At 41.5% G+C, this 25,345-nt stretch overlaps 1 protein-coding gene and 1 non-coding gene across 3 annotated transcripts; both read left to right on the top strand.

The window, feature by feature from the left end:
- The first annotated feature begins 5,448 nt into the window (after positions 1 to 5,448).
- trnag-ccc (transfer RNA glycine (anticodon CCC)) lies at positions 5,449 to 5,519 on the top strand. Its single transcript has one exon. It is a non-coding gene; the product is annotated as a tRNA-Gly (tRNA).
- A 141-nt stretch (positions 5,520 to 5,660) lies between these two features.
- LOC106563050 (cytotoxic granule associated RNA binding protein TIA1) lies at positions 5,661 to 24,932 on the top strand. 2 transcript variants are annotated; one of them, XM_014128268.3, is made up of 12 exons: positions 5,661 to 5,915; positions 11,834 to 11,930; positions 12,979 to 13,077; positions 14,566 to 14,620; positions 14,877 to 14,964; positions 15,342 to 15,417; positions 15,683 to 15,791; positions 15,935 to 16,030; positions 18,027 to 18,111; positions 18,245 to 18,395; positions 23,041 to 23,186; positions 23,352 to 24,932. In XM_014128268.3, the coding sequence occupies exons 1-12, from the start codon at positions 5,887 to 5,889 to the stop codon at positions 23,488 to 23,490; spliced, it is 1,170 nt and encodes a 389-aa protein (XP_013983743.1). In that variant the 5' UTR covers positions 5,661 to 5,886; the 3' UTR covers positions 23,491 to 24,932. The 2 variants fall into 2 exon arrangements, with proteins under 2 accessions (XP_013983743.1, XP_013983742.1); XM_014128267.3 differs by having other exon boundaries at positions 23,038 to 23,186.
- The last annotated feature ends 413 nt before the right edge of the window (positions 24,933 to 25,345 follow it).

Raw genomic sequence — 25,345 nt, 5'->3', positions numbered from 1 at the left:
TCGAAATCACAGAAAAGCTGCAGTTCAAAACGTCATAAAAGTGTCTCATCAAAACTAAATTTTGATAAATCACATGCATTCAAAGGGTTGTTGTCTATTCTCATGTTCATTCAACAGTAGCCTAAATTGCAAATTGTAAAGGAAAATGCATTTAGGCCTACTTTTACGTGTAAATGAAGTCCATTAATTTGTCCTTCAGTGTGAACCTCTTAGTGACAGTGTTGTAGGGCCAAGGATGACACAACACTGATATTGTCCAAATGTTGTAAAACATCCCTCTTGTACACATTGACCTTATAGGGTGTGTGTGTGTGTGTGTGTGTGTGTGTGTGTGTGTTAGGCGTCCCGCTAGCGGGACAACTTCCGGTGAAACTGGAGGGCGCGCAATTCAAAAAAATAATCATAAAAATGATGGATATTAAACATTTAGGTTGAAAGCTTAAATTATTGTTAATCTAACTGCACTGTCTGATTTACAGTAGCTATTACAGCGAAAACATGCCATGCGATTGTTTGAGGACGGCGCCGCACATCAAAATATTTTTCCACCGGCACAGGTTTCATAAATTCACAAATAGCAATTAAATATTCACTTACTTTTTGAAAATCTTCCTCTGATTTGTCATCCAAAAGGTCCCAGGTATAACATGTAGTGTTGTTTTGTTAGATAAAATCCTTCTTTATATCCCAAAAAGTCAGTTTAGTTGGCGCCACGATTTGAGTAATCCACTCGTTCTACTTGCAGAGAAAGGAATCCGAAAATCTACTCCTAAACTTTGTTTCAACAAGTCAAAATACGTTTCTATCTACTCCTCAGATACCCTAAAATGTAATCAAGCTATAATATTTTCGACAGAAAGAAGTATGTTCAATAGGAAACTGATTTTTGCAGGTGCGTCCTGTCTTCATGGCGTGCGCAAACACACATTTCAAAGACTGTGTCCCTGTACTAAAACTGATATTTCTTATTCGTTTTCTAAGTTACAAGCCTGAAACATTGAACATAGACTGCTGACACCCTGTGGAAGCCATAGGAATTGCATCCAGGGAGCTAATTCTCAGTATGACCTTATACTTTCCATTCTAAGAGGATGGTCTCTCAACAACAACAAACTATCTGGTTGTTTTTTTCTTTGGATTTTCTCATACCATATCTATTGTCTTATATTCTCCTACATTATTTTTAACATTTCTACTAATGTAAAAGTGTTTTCTTTCCAATGGTACTAATTATATGCATATCCTGGCTTCAGGGCCTGAGCAACAGGCAGTTTACTTTGGGCATGTCATTCAGGTGGAAATTGAGAAAAAGGGGCCTAGCCATAAGAAGTTATAGGAAAGGATTGTCAAACGTTTGCCTGTCGACAGTACTTAGCACCTCTGAACAGTGTCAGCAGTCATTCTCTTTTGTGTTCACACCACAAAGACCTTAAAATACTCCAAAGCTCCATAGATACCCCATAGATTCCAAAGCAAAAACGGCACTAATTTTGCTATTTTGTAGAAAGCACTTGTTGATACTAGCCAGAACTACCTAGCAAGATGATGAAGAGTTCCAATTTTGGAATGGCAGTGTCAGCCAATCAGCTCCTTTGTTGTTTAACCATTCCATAATGACTGCCGTGGCTACTGTTGTGGCAGTTCACTTAAAAACTAGCAGTCATTCAATCTTCTCGTGGAACAGTTGGGATAATGGGACAATTCTGAGTACAACGCATTTCTCCTCTTTGGATTGAATTATGTTTCCTGAGTCATACCTCGTGTCGGCTCCCCCGGTGTCTTAATCTACACAGGGAGCCTGTCCGACCCTAGTGCAGCTGTCAGCAACCGGGTCGGATCTACTGGCTACATGTTGGTAAGTTCAGTGGGAGGCTGGGAGTTTGTGTTTTCTTGACCTAAGCTTGTTATCATAGTTGAATATTTAGGATTAGCTAACCACAGGAGGATATTCATTCTCAACACAAACTATTTTCACACTCAGAGTTTTCAAACTGTACTGTCTGTCTTTGCTATTCTGCTGCTTCTAACAAGATGAGATTTGAAAGGATTCCCTTCGCAAGACTAGTGGTAGGCTATTACTCAAATACTACAGTACAAAGGAGGTTTTGAAAACTCTGACAATACTGTATCCTTGTCTCATTTCCTTTCTCTGCACACTGATTTCAAATCAAATCACATTTTATTGGTCGCATACACATATTTAGCAGATGTTATTGCGGGTGTAGTGAAATGCTTGTGTTCCTGGCTCAAACAGTGCAGTAGTATCTAACACTTTACAAGAAAGGAATTAAGAAATATATAAATATTAGGACGAGCAATGTTAGAGTGGCATTGAATAGAATACAGTATGTACATATGAAATGAGTAAAACAGTATGTAAACACTATGTGACTAGTGTTCCATTATTAAAATGACCAGTGATTCCATGTCTATGTACATAGGGCAGCAGCCTCTAAGGTGCAGGGTTGAGTAACCGAGTGGTAGCCGGCTAGTGACAGTGACTAAGTTCAGGGCAGGGTACTGGATGGAGGCCAGCTAGTGTTGCTATTTAACAGTCTGGCTGCAGTGTGCAGACACAGCAGAATGCTGATTCTGTACCCAGGCTGGAGGAGCTAGTCCAGAACCAAGTCCTGAAACAGGAAGACCAGAACCAGGGAGACCAGGATGTGAGGGCAGTGGGATACATCATCATCATCACCTGGAGCCAGGCCAAATACATTTTCCTCAGAAACACCATTCTCCACCAGCCCAAACAGGTGGAATTGCTACAGTCCAATAGGGCACAATGTATTTAGTACAATGTAACCAGGGTACATTACACTGGGGTGTATTGATTAAGTATAATGGACACAGCGTACTTTACACTGGGGGTGTATTGATTAAGTACAATGAAACCAATTTAATAGTCCCAGAAGTGCAAACTACAAGCTAAATCAAGCGCTTTCAAGTATATAAACTCAGCAAAAAAAGAAACGTCCTCTCACTGTCAACTGCATTTATTTTCAGCAAGTAAGTCAATATTTGTATGAACATAACAAAATTCAACAACTGAGGCATAAACTGAACAAGTTCCACAGACATGTGACTAACAGCTATGAAATAATGTGTCCCTGAACAAAGGGGGGGGGTAAAAACCAAAAGTAACAGTCCGTATCTGGTGTGGCCACCAGCTGCATTAAGTACTGCAGTGCATCTCCTCCTCATGGACTGTACCAGATTTGCCAGTTCTTGCTGTGAGATGTTACCCAACTCTTCCACCAAGGCACCTGCAAGTTCCCGGACATTTCTGGGGGAATGGCCCTAGCCCTCACCCTCTGAGCCTGCAGGAAGGGTACCACATGAGGGAGGAGGATGTCTTCCCTGTAACGCACAGTGTTGAGATTGCAGGCAATGACAACAAGCTCAGTCCGATGACGTAGTGACACCGCCCCAGACCATGACGGACCCTCCACCTCCAAATCGATCCCGCTCCAGAGTACAGGCCTCGGTGTAACACTCATTCCTTCGATGATAAACGTGAATCCGACCATCACCCCTGGTGAGACAAAACCATGACTCGTCAGTGAAGAGCACTTTTTGCCAGTCCTGTCTGGTCCAGCGATGGTGGGTTTGTGCCCATAGGCAACGTTGTTGCCGGTGATGTCTGGTGAGGACTTGCCTTACAACAGGCCTACAAGCCCTCAGTCCAGTCTCTCTTAGCCTATTGTGGACAGTCTGAGCACTGATGGAGGGATTGTGCGTTCCTGGTGTAACTTGGGCAGTTGTTGTTACCATCCTGTACCTGTCCCGCAGGTGTGATGTTCGGATGTACCGATACTGTGCAGGTGTTGTTACACTGTGAGGACGATCAGCTGTCTGTCCTGTCTCCCTGTAGCGCTGTCTTAGGCGTCTCACAGTACGGACATTGCAATTTATTGCCCTGGCCACATCTACAGTCCTCATGCCTCCTTGCAGCATGCCTAAGGCACGTTCATGCAGCTGAGCAAGGACCCTGGGCATCTTTCTTTTGGTGTTTTTCAGAGTCAGTAGGAAGGCCTCTTTAGTGCATTGGAGGACACAGGTTAATAAGGCTCTTTAAGCCTTGAGGCAATTGAGACATATATTGTTTATGTGTGCCGTTCACAGGGTGAATGGGCAAGACAACAAATTGAAGTGCCTTTGATCGGGGTATGGTAGTAGGTACCAGGCTCGCTGGTTTATGTCAAGAACTGCAACGCTGCTGGGTTTTTCACACTCAATAGTTTCCTGTGTGTATCAAGAATGGTCCACCACTCAAAGGACATCCAGTGCATTGGAGTCAACATGGGCCAGCATCCCTGTGGCACGTAGAGTCCATTCCCCGACGAATTGAGGCTGTTCTGAGGGCAGCCTTAACCTTCTGCGCATAAGGCCGCCACAGACCCACACCATGATGCCGGAGGGCCCTTTACAACAACCTTCCTGAACAGGACCAGGTCCAGGGTGTGTTCCCTGTGCCCCTGTCACTGAATGTGACTTGTCATTTCCTCTTCCTGTCTCCTCCAGGTTCTGTTGAAGCCTCTGCAGGCTCTGTGCTCTTTCCAGCTGCAGCAAGGGGCCCAGGTCCACCACAGCTGCCCTAGATGAGGGACTACTAGGTTGTGTCTGAAAGGAATGGACACCCTGGCCTATCCCTCATGTAGTTCACTACTTTTGACCTGAATGCAATTTCATTTAATTTCTTCCACTTTTCCCAGATGTTTGTGCAGTACACTGCCATTCAGACTCCCTCAAGGATTTAAAGCTGCAATATGTAACTTTTTGGGCGACCTTACCAAATTCACATAGAAATGTGAGTTATAGATCTGTCATTTTAATTTAAAGCACTCCCAGAAGCAGTATATCTGTCCTATGTCTTGTCTTATGTCTATGCTTCCCGTTCTTAAGTTTTACTTTTGGTTTTGTACACCAGCTTCAAACAGCTTAAAATACAATAGTTGTGGTTATGGAAAATATATTTCATAGCGGTTTTAATGGTACAATGATTCTCTACACTATACTTAGTTGTTTTGTCACATAAACTGAAATTAGGCAAACTATTAGAATTTTTGCAACCAGGAAATTGAGAAGTGATTTCTGCATAGTTCACCTTTAAAATAATTGGATCAGAGTGCATGGTGTGGCTACCATAGAAGATATAACTGTTTTATATCTATGCTGGCTACCTCCATATTTCCAATCCAATGTGTGGTTATTTTAAATGATGTCTTATTTGTTTTTATACATACGTTGAAATAAACGATGAATAAGAAAAGTGACTGATGTCCTATTTGATTATGTAAAACATTGTGATGGAATGCTGCATGTGAACTAAAGGACACCTGAACAGTATTTGACATAACCCATCCACCCGCGACTGGCGCAGTTAGCGCACCCGAGAGCCCGCGGGCAAGACTGATGTTTTAACAGAAAAAGGTATAATGTTGTATCGCGCCGCTGGTGTAGTGGTATCATGCAAGATTCCCATTCTTGCGATCCGGGTTCGATTCCCGGGCGGCGCAAGTTTTATGGTACATTTTATCCCAATTTTCTCCTACATTTTGGATGCACATAAAACTAAATGTAAACCATGCCATCTGTGGCACAAATATGATGTTGGCTATTCTGCCAGTGCTTTCAACGAAGCCACAGTGCGCATGCGAAGCCGTATATCCGCTCTTTTTCTCCGCCATCTTATGTCGCCTTTCCATTGTTCATTGAAGTTCGCAGGGGTGGCGGAGCTATTTACTGCGCATTAAAACATTTTTGGGATATTGTTCAGTTGACATCAGCAAAATAGGGGAAAGGAGCAAGAATCCAAGGTCATCATAGAATACGACACACGTGGATTTTTCGCTCAGGGTTCGATCTCACACCTCGTCGGAAAATATGATGGACGACGAACAACCCAAGACCCTGTATGTATGAATAGCGGCAAGCTAACTAGCCGACTGAACGTTTATTTTAAGTATCATCATGTAGCGGTGCGTGTATCAATTGCATTTTCATAATATGTGGTCCGTAATAGTCATGTCAGTCAGTTCTCCACCCTCCTATTTTCTAGTTGTGAGCCAGCCGTACTGGCTAACTTAGCTAGTTTAACAACATGTCAGACGTGTCAATTTTTTTTAGACAAAGCAAAGGCTGTATTTTGTTGCGAACACTGTTACCACTGCATAATAATTTCGAAAAAGATCAATAAATGTTGAGATTTAAAGGCATTGCGATGTTCTTATTAGCCTATACTACGGGAGTTAACTGTTAATTATTGTATATTTTGGTAATAGCAGCTATTCGAGAAAGACTAGCATGCTGCTAACTAACGTTAACTCTTGTCGGCAGCATGTCGGGCCTCTAGTTTCAGTATTATGCGAAGCAATGCTGTTGTCGTCAGTCTGATACCTTTCCACACGGGTGACCATACTCTACAATATCTGTGAAATCATAACCAACCTGCTAACGTTGGCTAACTAGCTACAATTTAACTAGCCACACTGCTCGGCGTACACCAATGACCAATAATCAGACATCTGTGTTATGTTGGTTCGCTAACTTGCCGTCCATACCGCTACTAAGAGATTCAAATTGGGTTTGTCAGCTAACATTTGTATGTCGCAGTGTCGGTGTTGTTACTACAACACTGCCATATATGATAGCTAATGCTAGTAGCTAGTTAAGGAACATATTAAATGTAATGCAACGTGAAAGCGTGGCCTAGTCTTGTCGGATGCCGAGTTTCCGTTTCTGGGGCCTAGGCGCCTAACGTTACTAGCTCAAGGAAATTCTAACCGTGAATGTTACTGTATCAATGTATGTTGCTTTTTTTCCCCTCGCAGAAGACCCAAACTGTGACAGTCACGTCATCTCAGTTGTGACAAGGTTACAAATAATATGTACAGTAGCTGTAAAATACGGTCGGGTGTTTACTGTTTCCAAACAGCCCAGCTGACTTTACTTCCCTGTTGTTTTTCTTCTTTGTATGGCGCATCCCTGTCTTGGTTTCAGTATCACCTCCGTTGGCTTGTTCATGTGGCCACTGGTTATACCGTGCCTTGCTTGGGCTGGTATCTATTTTAAGACGTGAACTCCCAATATCCCAAATGGGTAAATCCATTTGAAATCAATAACTTTTTGACAACATCCACTTTGATTTAAACAGCACTTTACATACATGTTTGCCCATAGAATACGTTTTCAGAAAGTGGAGTTTTGGACCTGTGTGCCAAAACATTCAGGAGATAAAGGTGCTCAAAGTTGACACCGCATACCCCACCATACCATGAGACATCAATGGAAGCCTGTTCCCACCACCCCAAAAAATGTATCAGAGAGAGATATGAGATAGTAAGTATATCGAATTACTGTTTTAGTGCAATGTGCCAAATGCCTGTATCGCAAGAAACACTTTTTTGAGTGTTCTATGTCTTTTTGGTCTCCTCTCCTTCACTCCTTCTGTGCTGTGTGCACTGTGCGCACCTTCAGACACCAAGCCCCTCTACCTGTCACTCACAACTAATGACAAAAGATAACTTCTTCCTCTCTGACAACAAGCAATTTTAAACTCGCTATTTGTGTTTGAGATTTGGTCCAACAGAATCACTTATATGGACACCGAAACACTTAGATACATTATTTTACTGTAATAGACGAGAACTGAACATTTATAACGATGCTCTTTTTATGTATTAACTCCCAACACGTAGAACCGAGCAGACCCTACTAAAACTAGAGTAACAATGAACGTGATTGTGGAAAATGTATGCGCAGTTCTTTTGCTCGAAGAGATGAAGAGAAGGGTGTATTCATAACAGTTCAACTGTTCTACCTTGTTAGCAAGCAAACAGATCCAAGCTGGATAGACTTATTTTTATGCTCATTGCAGACTAGACAGCTAGCACATACAAATCAAAATATGTAACACTTTTTTTTGGGTTACGGCATGATTCCATATGTCATTTCATAGTTTTGATGTCTTCACTATTCTACAATGTAGAAAATAGTTAAAAAATAAAGAAACCCTTGAATGAGTAGGTGTCCAAACTTTTGACTGGTACTGTAAGCATTCAGACCCTTTGCTATGAGATTCAATTGAGCTCAGGTGCATCCTGTTTCCATTGATCATCCTTGAGATGTTTCTACAACTTGATTGGAGTCCACCTGTGCTAAATTCAATTGATTTGAGATTATTTGCAATGGCACACCTGTTTTATATAAGGTTGACAGTACATGTCAGAGCAAAAACCAAGTCACGAGGTCAAAGTAATTGTCCGTAGAGCTCCGAGACAGGATTGTGTCGAGGCACAGATCTGGGGGATGTGTACCAAAACATTTCTGCAGCATTGAAGGTCCCTAAGAACAGTGGCCTTCTTCATTCTTAATTGGAAGAAGTTTGGAACTACCAAGACTCTTCCTGGAGCTGGCCAAACTGAGCAGTCGGGGGAGAAAGGCCTTGGTCAGGGAGGTGACCAAGAACCCGATGGTCACTGACAGAGCTCTAGAGTTCTTCTGTGGAGATGGGAAGCCAAGATTCAAGATTCTCAAGATTCTCTGGTCTGATGTAACCAAGATTGAACTCTTTGGCCTGAATGCCAAGAGTCACATCTGTAGGAAACCTGGCACCATCCCTACGGTGAAGCGTGGTGGCAGCATTATGCTGTGTGTTTTTTTTTCCAGCGGCAGGGACTACGACACCTAGTCAGGATCGAGGCAAAGCTGAATGGAGCAAAGAGCGCTCAGGACCTCAGACTGGGGGCTAAGGTTCATCTTCCAACAGGACAACTACGCTAAGCACACAGCCAAGACAACGCAGGAGTGGCTTTGGGACAAGTCTCTGAATATCCTCGAGTGACAGATTTGAACCTAATCGAACATCTCTGGAGAGACCTGAAGATGGCTGACAGAGCTTGAGATCAGCACAGAAGAATTTGAGAAAAGCTTGTAGCATCATACCCAAGAAGACTTGATGCAGTAATTGCTGCCAAAGGTGCTTCAAAGTTCTGAGTAAAGGGTATGAATACTTATGTAAATGTGATATTTCAGTTTTTATAAATTTAAATATTCTGCAAACCAGTTTTTGCTTAGGCATTATGGAGTTTGTGTAGATTGAGGGACAAAAACAATTTAGTCAATTTTTCGAATAAGGCTGTAAAGTAACAATGTGGAAAAGGTTTGAAAAAAACCTAATATTTTTAGGCCATATCATACAGCCCTTAATAGTAAGTCATAATTGAGATACTAAGTCATTATGAGATATGCAAGTCTGGATCATGGACATTGAATAGTCTGGGATTCAAACAATAACAAAGCATTCCCCTGCTACTTTATTTGGTAAACAGCTGAGGAATGGGGCTGGAGAAATGTAACTGTTCTCAAATGCATAGACGCAAGGACTCTAAAATTATAGTTTTAACCATTGTTTGAAGCTATACAGTGTCTGTTTTTAAAAGGGCAATCTGGGATTGGTACATACATTTTTTAGATTTTTTTTTAGGTTGTTCATATAGACCTTGAGTGCAACTTTGGACTGGGAGCAACAGTCTTACCCCATCAGAACCTCATGAGCAACAGTCTTACCCCATCAGAACCCCAAATATAGGCTTGTTTTACTCCAATGTTTTTTTTTTAACAATGTAGTTGTAAACAAATACTGTTTAGCTTCAAAACATGGTTAAAACTATAATTTGGATGTCGTGGATGGTCAGTACTTGCATCCATATGTGAAAGTCCTTGCGTCTATGTATTTGGTTGGCTACATTTCTCCTGCCCCGTTCTTAGTGGCGGGGAAATGCTTTGTTTGAATCCCAGATTGCCCTGCAGGACTATTCAATGTCCGTGATCCAGACTTACTATCTCATGATAATGACTTAGTAACTCATAATTATGACATAGTATCTCAAAACTCCTAGTCATAAAAATAAATAAATTATAATGTGGGTGGAGGGAATGGGCTTCCGCACATCCATAGCTTCTTCACTGGAACAAACGGTTTAGTTTCATATCATTTAAAAACTTACTAACAGTTAAAGTTATTTCATTTAAAACATTTTTTTAATTGAATAGGAATTGATTTTTTTCACCTTTAACATCAATTATCTAAAGGCACGTAAACCATGTTTTTTACAAGGTGTGCGCATAAGTTGGAAAATGTAAGTTCGCACAAATATTTAGGAGCACAATGAAAAATATTTGAGGTATTGGCGCTAGAGTCCTTCGTTTTTCTAGGCACACTGGTGCTCCTAAATTAAAATTCCAGGTCGCACAGCAAAATAATTAGGCGCATATGCGAGTAAAACGGTCACACTCTAGAGCACTGTAAAGTCAATTTTATTTATTTTAATCAAATTTTATTGGCCACATACACCTGGTTAGCAGATGTTATTGCGAGTGTAGCGAAATGCTTGTGCTTCTAGTTCCGACAGTGCAGCAATATCAACAAGTAATCTAACAATTCCACTACCCAATACACACACATCTAAGTAAAGGGAAGGAATAAGAATATGTACATGTATGGATGGACCATGAGATGCAATAGATGGTATACAATACAGTATATACACCTGGGATGAGTAGTGCAAGATATGTAAACATAATTATTAAAGTGGCATTAATAAAGTGACTAGTGATCCATTTGTTAGTGGCCAAATGGATCACTAGTCACTTTATTAATGCCAATTTAATAATTATGTTTACATATCTTGCACAATCAGCAAATTCATATTTGTATATGTTGTAGTGTAGTTTAGAGACCATATTTCCCATCTGAAATGTTAGTGTTTTTGTATTGTGCCCGCCATCGGTTGAGACAACATGATCTTGAATACAGTGGGTCATTTCAATCATAGAAATAGAATTCATAGAATGGACCCTTCAGACCACTGCAATTTAGCTGGTACACAATTGAATTGTTATTGAAATGGCAACTTAGAATATACATGACCATTTATCTGTGTTCGTATGATTTCAATGGGTATCCTATTGAAGATTGACAGTATAATTAAAACAGATATTCCGATTTCAAGTCAACATTCTCTGATGTGTGGACCTCCAACCATCTCTGTGGTACCCTTTTTTGAAAGTTGACATTTCAATTTTTGATCAGTTAAAACGTGACACCCACCCTGTATTCAAGAGCATGTTCTGTCCCAACCCATGGCGTGCGAATCACAAAAACGTCACTGTAAAATTGGGTCTAAGCTACAAATGTGAATATGGAAAAATTAGGAGTTTACAAGTTTTTAGATACTCCAGGTTAAATTACAATTTTTATTATACATTGTTTTCCAGAAATGATAAAATAGTTTGACAACCCTGTTTGTAAGCTTTTTAAATTATACTAATCTCAACCGTTTATCTTTTCCAGTGATGAAGACATGGATGTTTCACTGTATGGTGGTGTATGCAACATTGTCAACTTTGAGCACCTTTATCTCTTGAATACTTTGGCATTCAGGTCCCAAAAAGTCACTTTCTGAGCACTTCTACAATCAGCAAATATGTATGCAAGGTTTTGTTCAAAAGGGATGCTGCCAAAAGTAATTGAATTCAAATGGATTTACCCAATGTAAAACTGAATCAGTCAATTCAACCTCTTCCTAATGGTTAGCTGTGAGGTAGAATGCTGTGGTGTAAAGGAACAGTTCACCCCCAAAATAACAAACGATTCCAGATGGTTTCATACCTCAGTAACATTGTGGATGGTGGTGAACCATCCCTTTAAATCCAGATCTTCTTAACCACACTTCCTTGTGTATTTATTGTCTGCTAAGTGGAGCGTCCATTTGTCTTCTATTTGCTGAGCCCAGGGTGTCCATGCTGATGTGTTGTCACTGTGCTGCAGGTATGTGGGGAACCTGTCCCGGGATGTGACCGAAGCCCTCATCATGCAGCTGTTCGGCCAGATCGGACCCTGCAAGAGCTGTAAAATGATAGTAGATGTGAGTCAAAATCAACCTTTCTATTGTTTTTTTATTTGACTTTATTTAACCAGGTAGGCAAGTTGAGAACAAGTTCTCATTTACAACTGCGACCTGGCCAAGATAAAGCAAAGCAGTTCGACACATACAACAACACAGAGTTACACATGGAGTAAAACAAACATACAGTCAATAATACAGTAGAAAAATAAGTCTATATACAATGTGAGCAAATGAGGTGAGATAAGGGAGGTAAAGGCAATAAATACAATATAGCAAGTAAAACACTGGAATGGTAGATTTGACAGTAGATGAGTGTGCAAAGTAGAAATACTGGGGTGCAATGGAGCAAAATAAATAAATACAGTAGGGGAAGAGGTAGTTGTTTGGAATGTCGAGGAATGAACCTTCTCCAATCAAATTCCCCTATGATTCTGCTCAGAATGACTTAACACTGCGCCGTGTTCAGTTAAAACAAACCCGGAGAAAATGCAAAAATAATAATATTAGCATTATGTAACTCGTTGAGGGGATTACCTCTGCTTTAAAAAATTCTCTAGTTTTGTGCCAACCAAACGTTGACCATGACTAAGGGGTCTATTCAGTGGTCTGCGGCACATAGAACGTTGCAGAAATGTAATGTGTAGAGCCTATAGAAAAACAGACATGACCACACAATTCACTGTTGAACATGACAGAGAGGAATGTATGTCCTATACAATACTGCTTTATCTGGAACCCCACAGAATGAGCCCCAGGACTGATTAGCCCAATAGGACAACCGCTTTGACCAATATTAGCCAGGAGCCTGTTTAAGAACACATTGTACTGTTGTGAGTCATACCTCTGCGATTGATTCATATTGGGAATCTGAGTCTGTCACGCGAAATAGAAGACGTGTTTGGCCAATCTCTTAATGATGATGAATGATCACGGATTTGAGTTCTATAGGCTAGCTAGAGCTGCCCATGGTTTACATTGCAAGGTGGGAGACTCAACTAGGCCTACCTTTTTACAATGGTAGGATGAAATTCCCAGTTCTGACGTCCCTGTTCTTGTCCCCCTCCAGACGGCAGGTAATGACCCCTACTGCTTTGTGGAGTTCTACGAACACAGGCACGCTGCCGCGTCACTCGCAGCCATGAACGGTCGTAAAATAATGGGTAAGGTAAGCTATCGTATCTACAGGGTGAGTCGGCTTGGGGAGGGGCGGTTTGGCCAAAAGTCTGGAGGAAGGAATTGAAGCCAAGTTCAAATCGACCCCTAGCCCCTATCCCTAGACACTTGACTTGATGCAGGTCTGGAAAGGTCGGATGTGTGCGAAGCATTATGGCAGACCTATGAGAAGTGTCTAGGGGTAGCGACTGAGGCCCATTGACTGGGTATCACATTGCATCATGTTGTCCGTTCAACCCCAACAGTTTACATTAAACATCAGTAAGTATGACATGAATGGAAAGGGTTTCCTGATTGGTCAATAATACCACGACACCAGAAGAAAGTTTTGTAGGGTACTTAGACTCGTTCTTCCAGCGATAGCATACTATGTTCTTCACCCCAAAATCTAGCTTTCTCCATTCCTGATCTGGTTTTAGATAATACTACATATTCCGTAGATGGCGTTCTATATACATTAGGAACACACTGCAGGCCCCAATCTCGAATTAATGGGGAAGTTTGACACTGTAATTTGACTGAATTAGATGGTGCCATTTGTTTGGGTTTGAAGCCTGCATATGTCTCACTGGAAGTAAAACGTCTTGTTCCTTTGGCCTGAGGGGAAATGCTGAACGAACGAGCGTGGAGAAGGGATTGCACTTTAATTCAAACACTGTATGAAACACCTGTTAATAAGATGTTATGGATACCCCCAAAAATGTTTCAGGTTATTTAACTACAAAATGTAGCTAGCTAGTGTTTTTTTTTTTTTACGGATTCTGTGGCATTCCCCTGACCCTGCCGTCCTAGATTGGGTGTAGCTAATAGCTTCTTCTCATCCTCTGTCCTTACGTTCTGTGGTCGGAGTTCTCGCTCAATCCTGCTGGTAGGCAAAGCCTCTGGACGTCGCCCATGTAAACGGGTTCACGCTCAGAAGAGAAGACTTGTCATAGCCAATTAGTATTGGCAGCACGTCCCATGACTTTAAACCTGGTTGGGTTGTGTAATCGTTCTAAGTAGTGTTCCCCCCATTAACCTGTTTCAAGTAACACTCCTCTACTTCTACACTGCCATCCTCTATTATTATTATTGTGTACAATGTGTTCTTTTGCAAATTCCTTTGCATAAAGAATCCAGATTATAACTATACTATATCTCTAAAGACACATTCAGTTGAAAATATTTTATCCTCAACAGGTAATGAAGGACCATTTGAGGAGTAATACAAGTTCGTAAAATTCACTTGTTTGTAAGTCCCTTGTTATTTGGACCTTTTTACTTCCTAGACGTTTTGTTCCAAATTTGATTGATTAGACAGTGAGACTGAATTGTGACATAGTCTGAGTGTGAGCAGGCTTTCCCTCTATCATTGTGTGACTACAACAAGCCCTCTGATCGGCAAACAGACGGACACGTGTGCTGTCCAAGTAAGGCTCGCTTTTCACCCCTCTTTCTGTCTCCCTTTCTCTCTTTCTTTCTCTTTCTTTCTCTTCTTCAGGAGGTCAAAGTCAACTGGGCCACAACCCCTAGCAGCCAGAAGAAAGACACAAGCAGTGAGCAATATCTCCCTTAATACTTTGACACGGCCCATACCTAACTGATTTAAAGGAGTGTAGCGCCTGTATAAAGCATGGAAACTTAAGATGTTTATTTTAGGGGGGGGGGGGGGGGGCTAGACTGTGCTTGGTGCATTCAGAGCACATTTATGTTATCCAAGAATATTCCAAGAATTGTTAGCATTAGTGCCTAAAATGTGTTGGCTATAAAAAAAAAAAGTATTATACATATGATTATACATTCTGTGTTCAGATCACTTCCACGTTTTCGTCGGAGACCTCAGTCCTGAAATCACCACGGATGACATCAAAGCTGCTTTTGCCCCCTTTGGGAGGATATCGTGAGTGTTCTCTCTGTTTCTCCTTACCCAAGTTATTATCTCGGTTATGCTTATTCAAAACACTACAAAGATTGTGACTGTATTGGTTGAACAGAAGAGTACAACCTGTACTCACAACATTCATCTGTCAAATATGTTCTCAACCGATCTTTTTCGCGTATCTCCCAAGAAGCAAATATTCACAAACAGAACTTCTTAGAATCCTACTTATCAAGTGCTTTGCAGCAACGTGAAGCGAAACCTCCCTGGACACAAAACCAGGGAGACGGTGGCAAGGAAAAGCTCTCTAGAAACACTGCTCCATAGGATTGATTCCGTGGCCAGAGGCCATAACTTGCTCTTGTCTTGCTAACCGTAGTATTTCTGTCTGTTCGTAGTGATGCCCGGGTGGTGAAAGACATGGCTACTGGCAAGTCTAAAGGCTATGGCTTTGTGTCTTTCTTCAACAAATGGGTGAGTGTCCCCCACCACCCTCAGCTTACTGCTCACTCTTGGGTTTGTGGCTTGTAAGAAATCACTAGCATCGGCGCAAAGAGTGTGAGCCCCCCCCCTCAGACAACAGCCAGCAATGTTTAGCCAAGCAAATACCACTCTAGTTCGTTTGCTACTTTGGTGTAGATAAGGTTTAGATTCTAGTTTATACTGGAATTACTACCACCATGCTTTATAAAGTCTGTGGATATTGGAACTGACTGACTGAGTTTGTGTGTGTGTGTAGGATGCAGAGAATGCCATCCAACAGATGGGAGGTCAGTGGTTGGGAGGACGGCAGATCAGGACCAACTGGGCCAGCAGGAAGCCCCCTGCGCCCAAAGCCACCTACGAGAGTGAGTTAGACACACATACCTCTCACTGCTCCATAGAATGACTTGCACACACCTGCTGGCATTGGATACAAAAAAAGATTGACACAATCTATTGTCGTTCAAGTTTTAAATGAATCTTCTGTTCCTCCCCCCATGTGGAGCAGCGAACACAAAGCACCTGTCGTTTGAGGAGGTAGTGAACCAGTCCAGCCCCAGCAACTGTACCGTCTACTGTGGAGGAGTCACTGCAGGGCTTACAGGTATTTAACTACCACTGGGTTTCCTTTAGGAAAATGGACAACGTGACCAGAAAGGTTTGCCAAAAGGGGAAACTATTCGAAACCTGATGCACGCGGTATGTGACCGAGACGAAAATCTCGGTTAGAAACTTGGGTCAATCTAAAGATGCAACAAACTAGGATGGGTTGCTAATATGACTAGGATTGTGCATTTGGCTTTTGAACAATGAAAGAAAGTTGATTATAGAACTGGAGAAAATTGGCGAATGAAGAAGTCTTTCATAGACCTTTTTGCCACGCGCTCCCTAACTGATTATTTAGTTGCAGCCGTCAGCGAAAAGCATAACAAAAATGTCTGGCGGTGACGTGTCTTGAGTATAATTGAAAATGTTGAGACAAGAAGGGGAGGGGTTTGTGGCGAATATAGGCTATAGGCATCTCTCCAATATGCATGCGCTCTGCTCTCCAGACTCCACTCAGCTGTTTCCCGCCAATTCTTGTGCATTTGTTTCATGTGAATTGTTTGCCCTTTGTTTGTTTATTTTGATCACTTCCCCATTACATTCACTACATGACCAAAAGTATGTGGACACGCCTTCAAATTAGTGGATTTGACTATTTCAGCCACACCTGTTGCTGAGAGGTGTGTAAAATCGAGCACACCGCCATGCAATCTCCATAGACAAACAATGACAGAAGAATGGCCCATACTGAGGAGCTCAGTGACTTTCAACATGGCACCGTCATAGAATGCCACCTTTCCAACTAGTCAGTTTGTCAAATTACAGCCCTGCTAGAGCTGCCCCGGTCAACTGTAAGTGCTGTTATTGTGAAGTGGAAACGTCTAGGAGCAACAACGGCTCAGCCGCGAAATGTTAGGCCACACAAGCTCACAGAACGGGACCGCTGAAGCCTGTAAAGATTCTCTGTAACACTCACTACCGAGTTCCTCTGGAAGCAACGTCAGCACAAGAACTGTTCATCGGAAGCTTCGTGAAATGGGTTTCCATGGCCGAGCAGCCACACACAAGCCTAAGATCACCATGCGCAATGCAAGCGTCGGCTGGAATGGTGTAATGCTTGCCTCCAACTCGGGAGCAGTGAAAACACGTTCTCTGGAGTGATGAATCACGCTTCACTATCTGGCAGTCCAACGGAAGAACTGGGTTTGACTGATGCCAGGAGAATGCTACCTGCTCCAATGCATGTGCCAACTGTAAAGTTTGGTGGAGAAGGAATAATGTTCTGCCGTTTTTCATGGTTCGTGCTAGGCCCCTTAGTTCCAGTGAAGGAAAATCTTAACGCTACAGCATACAATGACATTCTAAACTATTCTAGCTACAGTATAACTAGTAGTGCCTCTCTCCTCGCTACAGTATAACTAGTAGCCACCCTCTCTCCTCGCTACAGTATAACTAGTAGCCACCCTCTCTCCTCGCTACAGTATAACTAGTAGCCACCCTCTCTCCTCGCTACAGTATAACTAGTAGCCCCCCTCTCTCCTCGCTACAGTATAACTAGTAGCCCCCCTCTCTCCTCGCTACAGTATAACTAGTAGCCACCCTCTCTCCTCGCTACAGTATAACTAGTAGCCCCCTCTCTCCTCGCTACAGTATAACTAGTAGCCCCCCTCTCTCCTCGCTACAGTATAACTAGTAGCCCCCCTCTCTCCTCGCTACAGTATAACTAGTAGCCCCCCTCGCTACAGTGTAACTAGTAGCCCCCCTCGCTACAGTGTAACTAGTAGCCCCCCTCGCTACAGTGTAACTAGTAGCCCTCCTCGCTACAGTGTAACTAGTAGCCCTCCTCGCTACAGTGTAACTAGTAGCCCTCCTCGCTACAGTGTAACTAGTAGCCCTCCTCGCTACAGTGTAACTAGTAGCCCTCCTCGCTACAGTGTAACTAGTAGCCCTCCTCGCTACAGTGTAACTAGTGGCCCCTCGCTACAGTATCACTGTGATCGTGTTAATATAGGACTGACAGGTGTATATAACCTTCCTCTATTTCCCCTCCTTAGAACAACTGATGAGGCAGACCTTCACCCCCTTCGGTCAGATCATGGAGATCAGAGTTTTCCCAGACAAAGGCTACTCGTTTGTGAGGTAAGACCACAGACTCAGAGAGTGTGTTTTGAGATAGACCCATATTGCAGTTAGACTGCAGTCATTGCCATATGACTACTCACTCTGACCCCGTCTCACCCTTGTCCCCCTCGCACGTCTCTACCTGGTCTAGGTTCAACTCCCACGAGGGAGCGGCCCACGCCATAGTGTCAGTGAACGGGACGTCCATAGAGGGTCACGTGGTGAAGTGTTACTGGGGGAAGGAGACCACAGACATGGTCAGCCCCATGCAGCAGGTACAGGTGCCTCAGCTAACACCGCAGGTAACATCTCCCTTTCTCATACAGCATCCATTACTGTCTATTACATTATCTGTATATTATATGTTAAAACGTGTGTGTATATATATATATATATATACACATACACATACACATACACACACACTTACAGTTGAAGTCAGAAGTTTACATACACCTTAGCCAAATACATTTAACCTCTTGGGGCTAGGTGGGACGCTAGCGTGCCGCCCGTGGTGCACTCCATCAACAGCAGGTGCATTTCAAGAGCGGCAAATTTGAATCCAAATAAATGTCAAAATTCAAATTTTTCAAAAATACAACTATTTTACACCATTTGAAAGATAAACATCTCCTTAATCTAACCACGTTTTACGATTTCAAAAAGGTTTTACGGCGAAAGCATACATTTAGAGTATGTTAGGACAGTACATTTACAAGAGTTGTGTGTAATGTTTTGTCAATTCAAAGACAGGGTCACCAAAACCATAAAACCAGCTAAAATGATGCACTAACCTTTTACAATCTCCATCAGATGACACTCCTAGGACATTATGTTAGACAATGCATGCATTTTTAGTTCTATCAAGTTCATATTTATATCCAAAAACAGCGTTTTACTATGGCATTGATGTTGAGGAAATCGTTTCCCTCCAATAACCGGCAGTCAAGTCAGCGTCACAAATTAAATAATTAAAATTAGAAAACATTGGTAAAATATTATATTGTCATTTAAAGAATTATAGATTTACATCTCTTGAACTCAATCAACTTGCCAGATTTAAAAATAACCTTACTGGGAAATCACACTTTGCAATAATCTGAGCACTGCGCCCAGAAAAATACGCGTTGCGATACAGACTAGACGTCATGTTGGGGAGATCTAAAATCGAAAATACTATGTAAATAATCCATTACCTTTGATTCTCTTCATCAGATGTCACTTCCAGGTATCACAGGTCCATAACGAATGTAGTTTTGTTCAAAAAAGCTCATCATTTATGTCCAAAAATCTCCGTCTCGTTAGCACATGATGTAAGCCAGCCGGACTTCTCGTCATGAACGAGGGGAAAAAATATATTTCCGTTCGTTCAAACATGTCAAACGTTGTATAGCATAAATCATTAGGGCCTTTTTTAACCAGAACATGAATAATATTCAAGGTGGACGAATGCATACTCTTTTATAACGTATTGGAACGAGGGTACCCAACATGAACACGCACGCCAGGTGTCTAATGGGACATCATCGTTCCATGGCTCTTGTTCGGTCAGATCTCCCTCCAGAAGACTCAAAACACTTTGTAAAGGCTGGTGACATCTAGTGGAAGCAATAGGAAGTGCCAAAATATTCCTAAGCCCCTGTGTTTTTCAATGGGATAGGTTTAAAGTCAATAGAACACATCAGGTATCCACTTCCTGTCAGAAAATGTCTCAGGGTTTTGCCTGCCAAATGAGTTCTGTTATACTCACAGACACCATTCAAACAGTTTTGGAAACTTTAGTGTTTTCTATCCATATATAATAAGTATATGCATATTCTAGTTACTGGGTAGGATTAGTAACCAGATTAAATCGGGTACATTTTTTTTATCCAGACGTGCAAATGCTGCCCCCTAGACCCAACAGGTTAAACTCAGTTTTTCACAATTCCTGGCATTTTAATCCTAGTAAAAATTCTCTGTCTTAGGTCAATTAGGATCACCACTTTATTTTAAGAACGTGAAATGTCAGAATAATAGTAGAGAGAATTATTTATTTCAGATTTCTTTCATCACATTCCCAGTGGGTCAGAGGTTTACACACTCAATTAGTATTTGGTAGCATTGCCTTTAAATTGTTTAACTTGGGTTAAAAGTTTTGGGTAGGCTTCTACAAGCTTCCCACAATAAGTTGGGTGAATTTTGGCCCATTCCTCCTGACAGAGCATTTTCTATTGGATTGAGGTCAGGACTTTGTGATGGCCACTCCAATACCTTGACTTTGTTGTCCTTAAGCCATTTTACCATAACTTTGAGAGTATGCTTGGGGTCGTTGTCCTTTTGGAAGACCCATTTGCGACCAAGCTTTAACTTCCTGACTGATGTCTTGAGATGTTGCTTCAATAAATCCACATAATTTTCCTCCCTCATGATGCCATCTATTTTGTGAAGTGCACCAGTCCCTCCTGCAGCAAAGCACCCCCACAACATGATGCTGCCACCCCCGTGCTTCACGGTTGGGATGGTGTTCTTCGGCTTGCAAGCATCCCCCTTTTTCCTCCAAACATAATATAACAATGGTCATTATTGGCAAACAGTTCTATTTATGTTTCGTCAGACCAGAGGACATTTCTCCAAAAAGTACGATCTTTGTCCCCATGTGCAGTTGCAAACCGTAGTTTGGCTTTTTTATGGCGGTTTTGGAGCAGTGGCTTCTTCCTTGCTGAGCGGCCTTTCAGGTTATGTCGATATAGGACTCGTTTTATAGTGGATATAGATACTTTTGTACCCGTTTCCTCCAGCATCTTCACAAGGTCCTTTGCTGCTGTTCTGGGATTAATTTGCACTTTTCTCACCAAAGTACGTTCATCTCTAGGAGACAGAACGTGTCTCCTTCCTGAGCGGTGTGACGACTGCGTGGTCCCATGGTGTTTATACTTGCGTACTATTGTTTGTACAGATGAACGTGGTAGCTTCAGGCATTTGGAAATTGCTCCCAAGGATGAACCAGACTTGTGGAGGTCTACAATTGTTTTTCTGAGGTCTTGGCTGATTTCTTTTGATTTTCCCATGATGTCAAGCAAAGAGGCACTGAGCTTGACGGTAAGCCTTGAAATATATCCACAGGTACACCTCCAATTGACTCAGGCTAATTGACATAATTTATCAGAAGCTTCTAAAGCCATGACATCATTTTCTGGAATTTCCCAAGCTGTTTAAAGGCACAGTCAACTTAGTGTATGTAAACTTCTTAGCCACTGGAATTCTGATACAGTGAATTGTAAGTGAAATGTCTGTAAACAATTGTTGGAAAAATTACTTGTCATGCACAAAGTAGATGTCCTAACCGACTTGCCTAAACTATATTTTGTTAACCTGTTGGGGCTAGGGGGCAGTATTTTCACGGCTGGATAAAAAACGTACCCAATTTAATCTGGTTACTAATCCTACCCAGTAACTAGAATATGCATATACTTATTATATATGGATAGAAAACACCCTAAAGTTTCTAAAACTGTTTGAATGGTGTCTGTGAGTATAACAGAACTCATTTGGCAGGCAAAACCCTGAGACATTTTCTGACAGGAAGTGGATACCTGATGTGTTGAATTACCTTTAAGCCTATGCCATTGAAACACACAGGGGTTGATTAATGTTTTGGCACTTCCTATTGCTTCCACTAGATGTCACCAGCCTTTACAAAGTGTTTTGAGTCTTTTACTGTGAGATCTGTCCGAACAAGAGCCATGGAACGGTGATGGCCGATTAGACTCTGGCGCGCGAGTTCATGTTGGGTGCCCTCGTTCCAATACGTTATAAAAGAGAATACATTCGTCCACCTTGAATATTGTTCATGTTCTGGTTAAAAAAGGCACTAATGATTTATGCTATACAACGTTTGACATGTTTGAACGAACGTAAATATATTTTTTTCCCCTCGTTCATGACGAGAAGTCCGGCTGGCTTAGATCATGTGCTAACAACACGGAGCTTTTTGGATATAAATGATGAGCTTTTTTGAACAAAACTACATTCGTTATGGACCTGGGATTCCTGGAAGTGACATCTGATGAAGAGAATCAAAGGTAATGGATTATTTACATAGTATTTTAGATCTCTCCAACATGGCCGTTTGTCTGTATAGCAAAGCATATTTTTCTGGGCGCAGTGCTCAGATTATTGCAAAGTGTGATTTCCCAGTAAGGTTATTTTTAAATCTGGCAAGTTGATTGCGTTCAAGAGATGTAAATCTATAATTCTTTAAATGACAATATAATATTTTACCAATGTTTTCTAATTTTAATTATTTAATTTGTGGTGCTGACTTGACTGCCAGTTATTGGAGGGAAACGATTTCCTCAACATCAATGCCATAGTAAAACGCTGTTTTTGGATATAAATATGAACTTGATAGAACTAAAAATGCATGCATTGTCTAACATAATGTCCTAGGAGTGTCATCTGATGGAGATTGTAAAAGGTTAGTGCATCATTTTAGCTGGTTTTATGGTTTTGGTGACCCTGTCTTTGAATTGACAAAACATTACACACAGCTATTGTCAATGTACTCTCCTAACATAATCTAACTTTATGCTTTCGCCGTAAAACCTTTTTGAAATCGGACAACGTGGTTAGATTAAGGAGATGTTTATCTTTCAAAGGGTGTAAGATAGTTGTATGTTTGAAAAATTTGAATTTTGACATTTATTTGGTTTCAAATTTGCCGCTCTTGAAATGCACCTGCTGTTGATGGGGTGCACCACGGGTGGCACGCTAGCATCCCACATAGCCCCAAGAAGTTAACAAGACATTTGTGGAGTGGTTGAAGAACGCGTTTTAATGACTCCAACCTAAGTGTATGTAAACTTCCGACTTCAATTGTGTATGTATGTGTGAGAGAGTTCAAAGTGGGCTTGCTAAGGGAAACCGAAGAACATTGTTGATCTCTAAGCGTTGTCTCCACAGCAGAACAAAATTGGCTTTGCAGCGCAGCCCTACGGCCAATATGCCCAGTGGTACGGTAATGCCCAGCAGATTGGCCAATACGTGCCCAACGGGTGGCAGGTGCCGACCTACGGAGTCTACGGACAGGCCTGGAACCAGCAGGGCTTCAAGTGAGTACTCATGAACTACTGAAGAGAAGAAAAAAAAGTGTTGGGTCAAAATGCAGCCCCGATGTCAGGATGAGACAAGCATAAAATGACAGCGGCCCTTAAAGATCAGTCTTGTTGTTCAAGTTTCTTCTTTCTCTCCATCCTTCACCTCTTGTCTGTGTGCAGTCATTTACAGGCGGGTGCAGGGTGGACGGGCGTGGGAGCGGTCAGTAATGGCGGCGTGGTGGAGCCTGGACAGGGAGTCAACGGGGCGGTGCTGGCCAACCAGTCCATCATGGGCACCGCTGGCTACCACACCCACTGATCAGCGCCGGCCCGGCAGCCCAGCGTCAGCCTCCTACCCTCCACCACCACCACAGGGATCCTACACACGGGGTGGACATGTTCCCCGTCTTTTACAACACCATTAACAACTCTATGGCGGGGAGTGGGGATGCGTAATTCCACCTCTTCCTGTCCAGTCCCCCAACCTGTTTTTTTTTACATGTAAGTTTAAAGGAGGAGGAGATGAGGCTTGTGTGTCATCCATCGGAGGTGGAGCGTTTCCCAGTCCTGGGATATAAGATACACGCATATAGATATATGCACACAAACACACACCCATGTCCACACAGACACACACACATACCCTACAAAGGTCTTTGGCCCCGTGTCAGATTGATTGACTCAAGAAGCGGAAAGACTATTAAATAAATAAAATACACAATAAAAAACTGCGACTTTTGGATTTGCTTTTTCTTGTTGGTTTGTTTTAGAACAATTTCAACTGCTGATATCGTTTAAGAAACGACGCTTTGCCAGTTTTTTTGTTTTGTTTCGGGACTGTCATTTTAAACAAATGTTTATAGCAATGACGCCATGGAATCATGTGAAATGTAAGAACCTTTTTTGTTTATACATTTTTTTTGTTGTTGATCAAATGGATGTCAACTGTGGAATTTTTTTTTAATACGATTTTCAATCTCAACTAAAAACCAATTGCAGGGATTACTGCCACTGTTCTTTCTTTACGAGGCAGACATATTGCACAATACTATTACTCTTAGTTACCTTTTCACACAATTTGATGTTACAAAAATTCTAGGTATTTTGAATTGTTTTGCATTCCACATTTTTCCTTTTGAAAAGTTTATTTTAGAAGGGCTTACATACAAAACAGTATATGTACGTATGTATGTAAATAACCAAACAGTCTGTTAAACTGTTCTGATACGGTAAAGAGGGGGAAAAAACCTGTTAATTATGGAAGCTTGCTTGTTTTTTTGGACTGGCGGCCCGGGGGTAAGGGATCATTAACAGTAGACGTGGGCATATTAGCGTCACTGTTTAATGCTGGTTCATGACAATGTAAGGACAGTGCAACATTTGATTCTTCCAGGGGCCTGTGAAGAGCGAACAGCATTACAAAATGAGCTAGACTTAAAGTTATTCTGTGTATAAAACTAAATATTGAACTTTTTTGCTTTTTTTTTAATGATAAAGTAGTGAATAGTAAAAAAATAAAAATAAAAAACTTGAACGTATCAGAATTTTGAACTGGTTCCCCCTATGGAGTTGTTTTAATAATACCGTTTGGTTGAGACCCCTTGTTTTGCCTTATTTTGAGTTAATTTCATTTTAACCAACCTATTATCATGAACAGCTCATAAGGTCAGATTTTATTTCAGACCTCGTGTTTTGTGGGGGTTATGTTGATGCTACGTGTTCTTGCTTTGTCCCATTAAAATGCTGATGCGTATAAACACAGCTTGTGGGAACTGTTCATGTTTCTCTCTTCACTGTTCTTGTTACTGTATTTAAAAAGGCTTGATGTGAGCGTGGTTCAGTCTTGCAATGTTGTTTTTTTTTTGTTGACAATGAGCTTACATACTTGTAATATTCACATCCAGTGATATTTAAAAAAAAAAAAAAAAAATTTTTTCTCAAATCAGAACACGTGTTAGTAGCAGAAACTGGAATAATTGAACATTCATCGAGCCAATACAAGAGCAGGCCTACCTACAGTACAGAAACTTTTGACACAAGCTGTTGAGCATGAATTTATGAACTACGCGTTTAAACAAACAAAATACACTGAACAAAAATATAAATGCAACAACTTCAAAGATGCTACTGAGTTACAGTTCATCTAAGAAAACCAGTCAAATTAAAAATGTGTT

Source organism: Salmo salar, chromosome 11, assembly GCF_965601325.2.
Source record: "Salmo salar chromosome 11, fSalSal1, whole genome shotgun sequence".
In the NCBI taxonomy this organism is placed as follows: Eukaryota; Metazoa; Chordata; class Actinopteri; order Salmoniformes; family Salmonidae; genus Salmo; species Salmo salar.
This window is presented reverse-complemented; position numbering and strand designations above follow the sequence as displayed.